The sequence below is a fragment of the Pelophylax lessonae genome (assembly GCF_965119305.1).
Source record: "Pelophylax lessonae genome assembly, chromosome: 4".
Classification (NCBI taxonomy): Eukaryota; Metazoa; Chordata; class Amphibia; order Anura; family Ranidae; genus Pelophylax; species Pelophylax lessonae.
Genome location: NC_138771.1, coordinates 350,415,601 through 350,428,072, shown reverse-complemented (window position 1 = coordinate 350,428,072; position 12,472 = coordinate 350,415,601). Strand labels below are relative to the sequence as shown.

At 46.8% G+C, this 12,472-nt stretch overlaps 1 protein-coding gene across 1 annotated transcript; it reads left to right on the top strand.

The window, feature by feature from the left end:
* Positions 1-3,536: 3,536 nt before the first annotated feature.
* LOC309552654 (uncharacterized protein) lies at positions 3,537-12,113 on the top strand (the record flags this gene model as incomplete). The annotated part of the gene is made up of 3 exons (XM_082253587.1): positions 3,537-3,612; positions 3,679-4,625; positions 11,987-12,113. Exons 2-3 carry the CDS (start codon positions 3,679-3,681, stop codon positions 12,111-12,113), a joined length of 1,074 nt encoding a protein of 357 aa, XP_082109713.1. The 5' UTR covers positions 3,537-3,612.
* Positions 12,114-12,472: the final 359 nt, after the last annotated feature.

Below are 12,472 nucleotides of genomic sequence, written 5' to 3'. Positions count from 1 at the left end.
TCACCCGGTCGGCACTTTGGCACCTCCAGTTGTCACATCAGATACTTGGGCACCCCATGCCTACATCCTTCGGAACTTCTTGAACTCTGTTTCAACTGACATGTGAGTGCCGACTTACAAGTATTTACCTGACACCAGCTGGCTGTTTCCCTTGCTTGCTTCCACCTGCTGCTGCATTGTGCTTTATTCCGCTTGCTGGGACTCTGAAGCCTCCTCCTGACTACTTACCTGGGAACAGAGTGACAATCTATACTTCACATACCATGACTGGGCCATCTATAGCTATCTCCATCAATCTTGGAGGACTGTGACCACGGCCCATACCTAGTGTGTGTTTGGTTGTCCAGCAAGGTGACCCAGGGGTCTCTAGAGTTGAAGAGCTTCATACATTGCCCGACCTTATGCTTGCTCATTTGCCATATGCTATGCTGTAGAGCCTCCTCTTGACTATTCACCTGGGTACAGAGGGACAATTTGCATTTCACATACCACCACTGGACCATCTATTGCCATCTCCACCAACTAAGGAGGACTGTGACCATGGCCTATATCCAGAGGTTGGTTAGTGTACCCCTATAAGCTGACCCAGGGGTTTCAAGAAGAGAAGAGCTTTACACCCTGCCTAACTTTGTGCTTGCTTTATTGCTTTGCTGCTGAACTGCTGTGCATCATTTGGTCTGTCATCGCACTGTCTGTCCTGACAATTTTGGTGCCATTAATAAGGATTTTTTATCTGTCAATAATGTGGAGAACCTAAGCCAATTTTTTCTTGAACTCTGTGGGAGGAACCTCAGCCTTTTGAGCCTGTTACATTCAGCCCCCCCCCCCCTTTTTTCATTACCCCATTCATCCTTGGATCCATCTCATACACTTTTGCCGATCCCTATCCCTCTGTGAGTCTTCTATCAAGACCTAGTGACTGTAACAATTCTGTATATACATCTTCAGTCATTTGGACTTGGGATCTGGCTATTTTTGGGGTGGTGGGCCATCCTGGTGGCCTTTGTGTTGGTTGGGTGGTGGGTGGAGCCCTAGTGGGGTGTTACCAGATTCTTCTTAGAGGCAGGACCTTCTTTCTTTGATTTTATCCAGTGTCCATGAGTTTTGTGCAATTTTTGTAACTGTTTATTGCCTCCGTATTGTGCCTTGTTTCAATAAAGTACCAAAAGTTTTTATCCACCATACACCCTTGTTTGAGCCTTCCATGCAACTCCCTTTCTCTTTATTTTTTACATGCATTTTCAGTTGCTAGGCTTGCAGGTTATACACCGTGAGGTGTTTGGATGGTTTATAGAGCGCCTAATGTCACACACTCACGCCCTGCGAATCCTTTGGGCGTTTGAGTGATTTCCTGTGGGTCCTTTCCCTCCCCTTTCCCTTGTTCTTTTGCACATAAGCACTATGCGGCAGTCTCCCTGGTGGGTATGGGAGCCAGGTATACCATGGGAAAAAAGGGCTCTGTTCAACAAATGCCACAGTATGTTATAGCATCAAGAAAGAGAGATCACCAAGCTTGTTTTAATTAACGTCTGTGTCACTACTAAGAAGGTTTTTCCCTCACTTTCTATCACTATTCTATCCTATTATGCCCTCTGTTTAAGGGTGTTACCAGTCCTGTAAATGAAGAAAAATAACTCTAAAGGGTCACAGATGGCAATAAACTTTCCTTTCTCCAAAACAGAAAAATACATTTTGGGTGGAAGCTGACTTTTAGACAATATAGCATGTGTATAAAAGTTGAAGTTGCAAATACATAGGTTACGTTGATGTTTCATGAAAATGGCAGAATTGATCATTTATCCTATTATGTGATACAAACATTTGTATGCATCCGGTTGGCTTCCTATTGTTGTGCTCCCAGAAGGTCATAACAGGCAGGCCTATAGTATTTGATTTTTGACTGTTACACAGGAAATATTAGGAGGGTGGTAAATTCAATACAGAAAATTTTGAGGATATCTTAAAAGGGTTGCAAACTCTTGGGTTTTTTTTTTTGTTTTTTTTTTATAAAAATAACAAACATATTATACTTATCTGCTCTGTGCAATCAATTTTGCACAGAGCAGCCTCAATCCTTCACTTCTGGGGTGCCCCCCTGGTGTTCCTGGCTCCTCCTCTTCATCGATCGCTTTCCCTGTGGGCACCCGTGCAGGCTTGCTCCCAAGTCCCGCTGCTGCGTCTATTGACACAGACAACAGTACTCAGCCTTGCTCCCCGCTCCAGTGTCACTGGATTTGATTGACAGCAGTGGGAGTGAATGGCTCCTGCTGCTATCAATCTGTCCAATGAGGAGAGAGACAGAGGCTTGGGCTGCTGCGCTCGTGCACATCACTGGATTGGATCAGACAAGGACTGGATCGGATCAGACTTGGTAAGAAAAATGGGGGGGGGGGTCTGGGGGGGGGGGGGGGCAGCTGCAGCACAGAAGGGTTTTCCCCTTATTGTATAGAATGAAATGCAAAAGGTGAAAAACCTTGACACTTTACAACCACTATAAGCTTCGGGCCCCTTTCACACGCATGCAACCTGAAAGTTACGCAACTTGAAGCAATGCCCGTGTAATATTGAGGTCTATGCAGGGACTACTTTGAAGAGGCTGCGACTTGAAGTCACACAGATATGAACGGTACTCATTGGAAATCATGGTGTACAACTTATCATGCGACTTTGCAGTCCCAAGTCGCAAAAAAAATCAAACCAGTGTGAATGAGGCATTGGTATTATTGCCCTTCCTCAATACATAACATGCAAATATGGACAACAAACATTCCTGAAACTAACAGAAAAAAAAAAAACATAAAAATTACATACAAGCTAATAATGCCTGAATTGTTGCTTCCGTATTCCAGGTAAATAGAATATATATGTGTATATATATATTGTGACGGTATGCGAGGTGAGATAGTAGATAATCGCTATATTTCTCCTCGCATACGTTCTGTGGTGAGAGACTGAACCGGAATCTGGCCCGGGTTTTTCCAGCCTCTGTGACAGGCTAGGTTCCGGTCCAGAGATTGTGAGTTACCTGAGTCCATGCTCAGGTGGACTTTAAATTAACAGGAAAAGAGCACAGAAATGCTCTGGCCTGAGACTCAGAAGGGAATCTGAGAGAGGAGCTCTGTTTGTTCTTTCAAAAGAACAGGTTTGCTTTACTATGTGGTTTTGTGGGTGATGGGGACCAGCCCCACACTGTATAGTGAGGAAAACCGTTGTTTAGTTTAGCGCCGGACGGCAAGGATTTATTTTATTGATTTGTTGTTTTTGTATATTTGCAAACCTCTGCTGAAATAAAGCTGGCAATCCACCAGTCTTTAAAGAAACTACCTGCGTGCTGGTCTTACTTTCCTGTGAAAGGTGATCCCTGTGAGCTAAACTCCCACACGTGGTGGACTCAGCGGGCAGTTTCTAAAGATGGAGGAAATGTTAAAGGCCCTGCTACAGGCCAATGCAGCTCAGCGAGAAACAAACTGCCAAATCGCAGAGGCCGCTAGAGCATAACAGGAGGCTACTGCAGCACAACTGGCAGCACAACAGGAGGCCGCTGCAGCACAACAGGCAGCCCAGCAGGAGATGAACCGCCAAATCGCAGAGGCTGCTAGAGCACAATAGGAGGTTGCTGCAGCACAACAGGCAGCACAACAGGAGGTTGCTGCAGCACAACAGGCAGCCCAGCAGGAGATGAACCGGCAGTTTGCAGAGGCTCTGCTGGAGTTAAAGAAAGAATTTGCATCTCCTGTGCCAGCTGAACCAAAATTGGTACGTGCCTCGTACCACCTGCAAAAGATGACACCGGCCGATGATGTGGAGGCATACCTGGCGACTTTTGAGAGAGTCGCTGTCCGTGAAGGTTGGCCAAACGAACAGTGGGCGGGTCTGTTAGCCCCATTTCTGACAGGAGAACCGCAAAAAGCATATTTTGACCTGGACCCAGATAAGGCCCATGACTATGAGACTCTGAAAATGGAGATACTCGCGCGCTTGGGTGTCACCATGGCAGTCCGGGCCCAGCGTGTGCATCAGTGGACCTATTCCAGCAGCAAGCCACCCCGTTCTCAAATGTTTGACCCGGTCCACCTCACCAAAAAGTGGTTGCAACCAGAGACCTTGACGGGCCCCCAGATCGTGGAGCGTGTGGTAATGGACCAGTACCTGCGCGCCCTCCCTGCTGCTCTGAGGAAGTGGGTCGGACAGGGGGACCCCAAAACTGCAACCCAATTGGTGGACCTAATGGAGAGGTACAGTGCTACTGAGGACTTGGTGAACCCGTCTATGCCCCACTTCAGTGTGTCTAGGGGTGCAAGATCGACCAGCGGTTCTGGTAAGACTGTTCCAGGGTTCAGGTGCATGGGGAAACTAGATAAGACTGTTGTTACAGCTAATAAGACTGTTGGTCCTAGGCCTGGAGACTGGCCAAAGAAGCCAGGAAGGTCTTTGGGACCGCTAAGAGGACTGGGGATAGAGCACATACAGTGTTTCCGCTGCCATGCATTTGGGCATATTGCTGCAAACTGTCCTATAAATGATGAACCTATGCAATGCGATTTTGCTTATAGGAAAAGACGCATATCTTTGTTTGCACAGGTCGCATATACTGCTTCATGTCAGAGTCGCATTGAAAAGCAAATGTGTGTTATTGCAGTGGATGGAAAGCCGCTCACAGCCCTGCTAGACTCTGGAAGTGTAGTGACCCTAGTCAGAAGTGATTGTGACCCTTTTTGCCAAAGTGAAGGAAACCCTGTTGGGGGAATCGAGGGAGCTGGAGATCCTCTTCCTTTCCCTGTCATGGCTGGGGAGCCGGAGGACCTGGAAGCTAGCTCCCAGCCAGAGGGTAATGAACAGGAGGACATTTCTGGACCTGACAATGAGAGTAGCCAGAATGTGGTACCCGACTTAGAAGTCAGGAGAGAGGATTTCTGTACCGAGCAATTACGAGATGTCACCCTCCTTAGAGCCAGAGAAAACGCTAAGATGGTAGATGGGGAACCAGTAGATCCTCACTGGGGTGTGTCTTTTCCCTACATGGCCATTAAAAACAATTTACTGTATCAGGTGGTAAAACGTGGAGAGGATGAGGTTGAACAGCTGCTGGTTCCCAAACCCTTCCGCAGGTTGGTCCTAGACCTGGCCCATGGTCATGTAATGGGGGGACATCTCGGTATCGAAAAGACCAGGGAGAGAATCACCCAGAGATTTTTCTGGCCCGGGTTGCATGCAGATGTCAGGGGGTACTGTGAATCATGCCCTGAGTGCCAAATGTCGGCACCATCGCCCCATTTTCGCAGTCCCCTGGTCCCTCTACCAATCATCGAGGTTCCTTTTGAGAGGATCGGCATGGACCTGGTGGGGCCGGTAGTGAAGTCTGCCCGGGGTCACCAGCATATTCTGGTAATCCTAGACTATGCGACATGCTATCCTGAGGCCATACCCTTGGGTAACACTTCCGCTAAGGCTATCGCCAAGGAGTTAGTCCAGGTGTTTAGTCGAGTGGGAATCCCAAAAGAGATCTTAACCGATCAGGGCACCCCATTTATGTCCAGGCTTACCAAGGAACTGTGTAGATTGTATAAAATCTTCCATCTCCGTACCTCTGTCTACCACCCCCAAACAGATGGCTTGGTCGAAAGATTTAATAAAACCTTGAAAAGTATGCTAAAAAAGGTGGTTGACAAAGATGGGAGAAATTGGGATTTTTTGCTCCCATATCTTATGTTTTCCATACGAGAGGTTCCGCAAGCATCCACAGGCTATTCTCCCTTTGAGCTCTTGTATGGTAGACATCCCAGGGGGCTGCTGGATGTTGCCAAAGAAACATGGGAAGGTGAGGCCACCCCATATAGAAGCGTCATAGAGCATATCTCCCTGATGCAAGATAGATTGAAATTATCGCGAGGATAGGAGAGTCAACTATAAAGTCTATCAACCAGGGAAAAGGAAACCACAACAAATTTATCATGTGAATATCTTAAAGCCCTGGAAGGACAGAGAGACTTTATTGGCTGCATCTCCGGCCCCAGCAGACCGGGTGCCGGTGACACCTGACGTCCCCATAACAGATTCCCTGTCGGTGGCACAACAAAACGATGTTAGGGGGTTTGTGTACAAAAATAGAGACTTTTTCTCCCCCTTACCTGGACTGACCAATGTGATCCAGCATGATATAGTGACGGAACCAGGGGTTCGCATAAATTTAAAGCCATATAGAATCCCAGAGGCCAGGCGAGAGGCAGTCGCAAAGGAAATAAAAAATATGTTAGAGTTGGATGTAATAGAAGAGTCCCACGGTGAGTGGTCGAGCCCCATAGTATTGGTCCCAAAACCTGATGGCACTATCAGGTTTTGTAACGATTTTAGGAAACTCAACAGTGTATCCAAGTTTGATGCATACCCGATGCCTCGGGTCGAAGAACTCGTGGACAGGTTGGGACAGGCCCGCTACATAACAACCCTAGATCTAACGAAAGGCTATTGGCAAATACCCCTAACTGAATCAGCCAAAGAGAAGACTGTCTTTTCCACTCCTGAGGGCTCGTTTCAATACAAGCGGATGCCTTTCGGTCTGCATGGGGCCCCTGCATCCTTCCAGAGAATGATGGACAAAACTTTGAGACCACATCGCTCATACGCAGCTGCTTATTTGGACGATGTGGTCATCCATAGCCTAGATTGGGACTCGCATCTGCCCCGAGTACAAGCAGTGGTAGATTCCCTTAGGGAAGCAGGTCTCACGGCCAACCCAAAAAAGTGTGCCATAGGCCTGGAGGAGGCCAAATACCTTGGGTATGTTATTGGTCGGGGACTGGTCAAGCCTCAGACCAATAAGATTGAGGCAATTCAAAAGTGGCCCCAACCGGTAAACAAAAAACAAGTTCGGGCCTTCCTAGGCATTACGGGGTATTACCGGCGGTTTATACCTAACTTTGCCACCATTGCCGCCCCTCTGACTGACCTAACGAAGGGTAGAGGGTCGGTCATGGTCAAATGGAATCATGAGGCGGAAGAGGCATTTCAGAGGTTAAAGCAGGCCCTTTGTGTACTGCCGGTGCCGGTGACTCCGGACTTCACAAAGGAGTTTGTGGTACAGACTGACGCCTCCGAGGTGGGCCTAGGTGCTGTACTATCCCAGAACAGAGGTGGTGAGGAGCACCCGGTTGTATACCTGAGCCGAAAGCTAAGCAAGCATGGAAAAAACTATGCTATTGTTGAGAAGGAATGTCTTGCTGTTAAGTGGGCTTTGGACTCCCTGAAGTATTACTTGTTGGGGAGGTCGTTTAAGTTGGTCACTGACCATGCTCCCCTAAAGTGGATGTGTGACAACAGGGAGAAAAATGGCCGCGTGACAAGATGGTTCCTGGCTCTACAGCCGTTCAAATTTACAGTAGAGCATAGGCCGGGCAAGCTCCAAAACAATGCGGATGCCCTCTCCCGCATGCACTGTATGATTGGGTCTATTGCTCAATCGCCGGCGCTTGAGCAGAGGGGGAGGATATGTGACGGTATGCGAGGTGAGATAGTAGATAATCGCTATATTTCACCTCGCATACGTTCTGTGGTGAGAGACTGAACCGGAATCCGGCCCGGGTTTTTCCAGCCTCTGTGACAGGCTAGGTTCCGGTCCAGAGATTGTAAGTTACCTGAGTCCATGCTCAGGTGGACTTTAAATTAACAGGAAAAGAGCACAGAAATGCTCTGGCCTGAGACTCAGAAGGGAATCTGAGAGAGGAGCTCTGTTTGTTCTTTCAAAAGAACAGGTTTGCTTTACTATGTGTTTTTGTGGGTGATGGGGACCAGCCCCACACTGTATAGTGAGGAAAACCATTGTTTAGTTTAGCGCCGGACGGCAAGGATTTATTTTATTGTTTTGTTGTTTTTGTATATTTGCAAACCTCTGCTGAAATAAAGCTGGCAATCCACCAGACTTTAAAGAAACTACCTGCGTGCTGGCCTTACTTTCCTGTGAAAGGTGATCCCTGTGAGCTAATCTCCCACAATATATATTATAATAATATTATAATATTATAATATATATATATATCTTGTTATTATGACTGTATTTAACTAACAGAAAAAAAAAAAACAGAAAAATTGCATACAGGCTATTAATGCCTGAATTGTTGCTTCCGTATTCCAGGTAAATAGAATATATATATATATACATTTATTCTTGTTATTATGACTGTATTTTATACTCTGACAAATATGTGGCACTTAGACTTAAGTCAAATGCCACCATTACTCATGCTTTCTCTTGATTTGCTGCAGCTGTAAATAACTGTAATTGCAGTGAAAAGGTCAGGCATAAAATACATTAGCAACATAAAATGTATAGGTGACTCAGAATGAGAATTCATAAGCAGTGCACGGTTTCCTTTTTATGAGAGATGGAACAAAAGATTAACAAATATTACTTTGAAGATGACTCTGTGGGGCTGCTAAAACATATTCTCAGCATTAGATTTTTGTTTCATTTTACCTTAAACCTTGAACGAGTTGTACAAATTATTTTAATTAACTGATGACTGGTACCTTAGGAAGAAGTATGCCTAGGGCAATATAGGAAGTGTAAGCTCATTGGTCAGAAGTAGTACTACACCACCAATTTAAGAATTTCCTAAGGCACAAATCACTGACTTTTAGCCAGTCTGACATACGTACTTATACAATCACACAAACTTATATTCATATCTTGTCAACAGAGGGGGCTGTTTGGGGATCTGACTTTAACTATATAATTAGCTGTGTTGAAATGGATTTGCTTTTCATGCATGATCCTCAGCTCTTTGGATAAGATGCAGCTTTGAGGATAAAGGGATACTATTGCATAAGTATTCCAAGGGATATAGGGTATGAAAAATATTTTATTACAGCTTGGAGAATTCATATGTTTAAGACAGGACTCTTTTTTTTTTTTTCTTTTTTGCTGTAAACAAAAGAGTTTACAGCACAATAAAGTGCTGCCTATCTTCTGCTCTTTCTGGTTGTGGCTCAGTAGTTAGAACTAGTAATATCTTAGTAACTGCAGCTCTCAAGAGCAATAAATGCAATGAGCAAGTGACCCAAGACCCAGTGCTATTACTTGCTACTGTTTAAATTACATTTGTGAGCACCATTTAGAGTGGGGAAGGAGTGTTGCATAACAAATAATACCAATACTTTACATTCTTTTTTGAAGTGGAACGCTTCACTGTAAACCCTTTACCTGGTAAATTGATGCTGTTTAACCCCTTGGCGCTGGCTACGGCTGGCCCTTTAGGGCAGTGGTGGGATTCAGCCGGTTCGCACCGGTTCCATAGAACCGGTTACTAACGTTCTGCAAGTTCGCAGAACCGACTGAATCCCTCTGCGCATCCGAGCGCAGTACAATTTAATGTCCCTCGCTCGGACCGCGCAGCCGCAGACTTGGCGGCCAAGGAGCGGAGCAGTGCGCCCCGACCCACCCATTCTGTGACAATAGCGAATGAGAATTCGCTATTGTCACACGGATCCTCCTCCTGGCCAATCAGGGAGCGGGTCCTCTCGCTTCCTGATTGGCGGAAAGGCAAACACCGTGCCATTGGACGAGGAGGAGGCGCCGCGGGCGGACTGAAGACTCGGAGTTGCGGGGAGCCGGGGACTGAAGAGAAGCTGCGAGAGAGGTAAGTGCGGGGGGGGGGGGGGTCGCTGGCACTCTGCAATCATTGGGGGCAATGTGTGGCTGACACTCTGCAATCATTGGGGGCAATGTGTGGCTGGCACTCTGCAATTGGGGGCAATGTGTGGCTGGCACTCTGCAATCATTGGGGGCAATGTGTGGCTGGCACTCTGCAATCATTGGGGGCAATGCTGTGGCTGGCACTCTGCAGTCATTAGGGGCAATGCTGTGGCTGGCACTCTGCAATCATTGGAGGCAATGCTGTGGCTGGCACTCTGCAGTCATTGGGGGCAATGCTGTGGCTGGCACTCTGCAATCATTGGGGACAATGCTGTGTTCTGGCACTCTGCACTCATTAGGGGCAATGCTGTGGCTGGCACTCTGCAATCATTGGGGGCAATGCTGTGTTCTGGCACTCTGCAATCATTGGGGGCAATGCTGTGGCTGGCACTCTGCAATCATTAGGGGCAATGCTGTGTTCTGGCACTCTGCAGTCATTGGGGGCAATGCTGTGGCTGGCACTCTGCAATCATTGAGGACAATGCTGTGGCTGGCACTCTGCAATCATTGGGGGCAATGTGCATTGAAAGGGGGCACGCTGGTCTCTCTGCATTGAAAGGGGGGAACGCTGGTCACTGTGCATTTAAAGGGGGCACGCTGGTCTCTGTGCATTTAAAGGGGCACGCTGGTCATTCTGCTGGGAAAGTCGGAACTGGTTACTAAAATTTTTGAATCCCACCACTGCTTTAGGGGGTTGGTTTTCCGGTAGGCAGGGCGGGGCTTATGGCCTTGTGACCATCGTGATTGGCTGATATGGCGGTCACATTATCTGAAAACTCCCAGTCGCAAGCAGCGATCGGTAGCTTTCTGTGAGCCACCGGGAGCTTTCCGTGAGCCGCCGGTCACTGTGCCAGGAGCACACATGGTGCGTTCTCGGCAGATCTCTGTTGGTGCTATTGCGTGCAAATATGCGGCCCCTCTGCACCAAAGCCCAGCTGTGAGAGGCAGCATATTTGTGTGCACTCGGCTCCAACAGGTTAAAGTGGTTGTTCAAATATTACAAAAGACATGTACCATGTTTTAGCTTTTTCATTAAAAATCATAAGCACATTAGTTTTACCTGAATCTTCTCATTCCTGCGCCTGTCACAGCCCTGGGAATAACTCTGGTCCATGGGCATGTCTGCAGGCCAGAGCTCGGGAGGCAGAAACCTGATACCACAGGACTCTCATCCCATTTGTACACTCCCCCCCCCTTCTCCTGGCAATCACATTAGCGCCGCTTGAATGCCGAGATGGAGACTGTGAAAACAGTTAAACCCATAAACACTGGGCAGCGTTTGCGACACAGGTGGTGTACACTTTCATAGGCACTTTGTGCTTTTCTCTACTAACGAAGGAGGAGGGGGCATACATACTTTTACAGGTCATCATTATCAACAAAGTTGAACAGAGCCAAACAGCCTCACACACGTAGCACTACCACTGAGTAGAGATCTATCTTGATTATCCTGTTGCCAGATACTGGGAATTTTTACACACACACTCTTGTGCTCATTGTCTCCATTGACTAGTCTAGGGGATTTGTTTTTGGTGATTTCTTTTGAGAAATTGGATAGAAGAAGGGATTAGTGGAATACTTCAAATTCAACTTTGTACAGGTGAGGACAACTCTCACTTGGCCTCACTTAGTTGAACTTAATAGCAGATCTTCTGCTGAACCATATAGCACTTGCATGGGAAGAATATGTCCTTTGCTTGTGTTAGCAGCAGACTCAATGAACTCTATATCTTCAGGACACTATCAAGTATCCCCTTTAGCTTACACCCACCCTGCTGACTTTCTAGCACCTTGAAGGAGGTTTTAACAGCAACAGTCTCTAGGATCCCCATGGGAAGTCTGTACTCACAGGGCCCTGGTCACAGGTCACCTTCCTCTGTGATACCAGATGAGATCCATGGACATCCTCCCTCAGTTAGCTCTCAAAAGAATCCCTGGGCTTCAGCATCTCTGTTTCTGGCCCTCAGGTCAACCACCTGAGGTACCATGTGCTGGGGAGAGGGGGCGTGCAGGTGGGTGGGTGCCTTGGACATTTTCCATCAGGACTCTGTCATTCATCAATTTATGGTATTTTTTTTATCTCCGTTTTTTTCATCTGCGTTTTTTTCATCTGCGTTTTTTTTTTTTTTTTTTGCAGTTTCTATTCCTCATGTTCTCTTCCCTTCCCCTCCCCCACCCGTTCTAACCCATTTACTCTTCATGTGCTGGAGGTTTTGTTAGCGCTCCTACATTGTTGTTGTTTTTTTGGGAGGAGTTACAGCCTTGGGATATTACCTTCACTGCCTTTTGTCCTTTTAGCCTGAGAGCCTGGTTCGCCAGCCTCGGCTTTGGCTTCCAAATGGCACTGCGCATGTGCTGGAACATGCGCAGTTTAGGACTGGGTGCGGCTGACCGCATTTTGGGTTATTGCAACGCACCAGATTAAAGCAGTTACAAGGGGCTGCATCTTCATAGATGGCCCTGAGATGTGATGGGCCATGCTTATGGGCGTCCTAACTACAGGTATTGTGCCTTGGGTCCTAGATATTAAACCCTTTATCCTTGGATATAGTTCCTTTTCTTGCCATTTGCTACAGGCTGAAGCTTTTTGCTGATAGCAGGTTTACCACACCTTGTCCTTCTATCTCCATGTGCATTGATGACAATTTATCCCACAATTCCTGAATATTGGTATGCTACATGTTTGTACCCTTTTCTACTATTTCTTTACTATTTTATTTAAAAACTAGCATACATGCTTGTTAAATTTAGGGGGTTTCCCCTGTTCAGGTTTATTAAAATAAC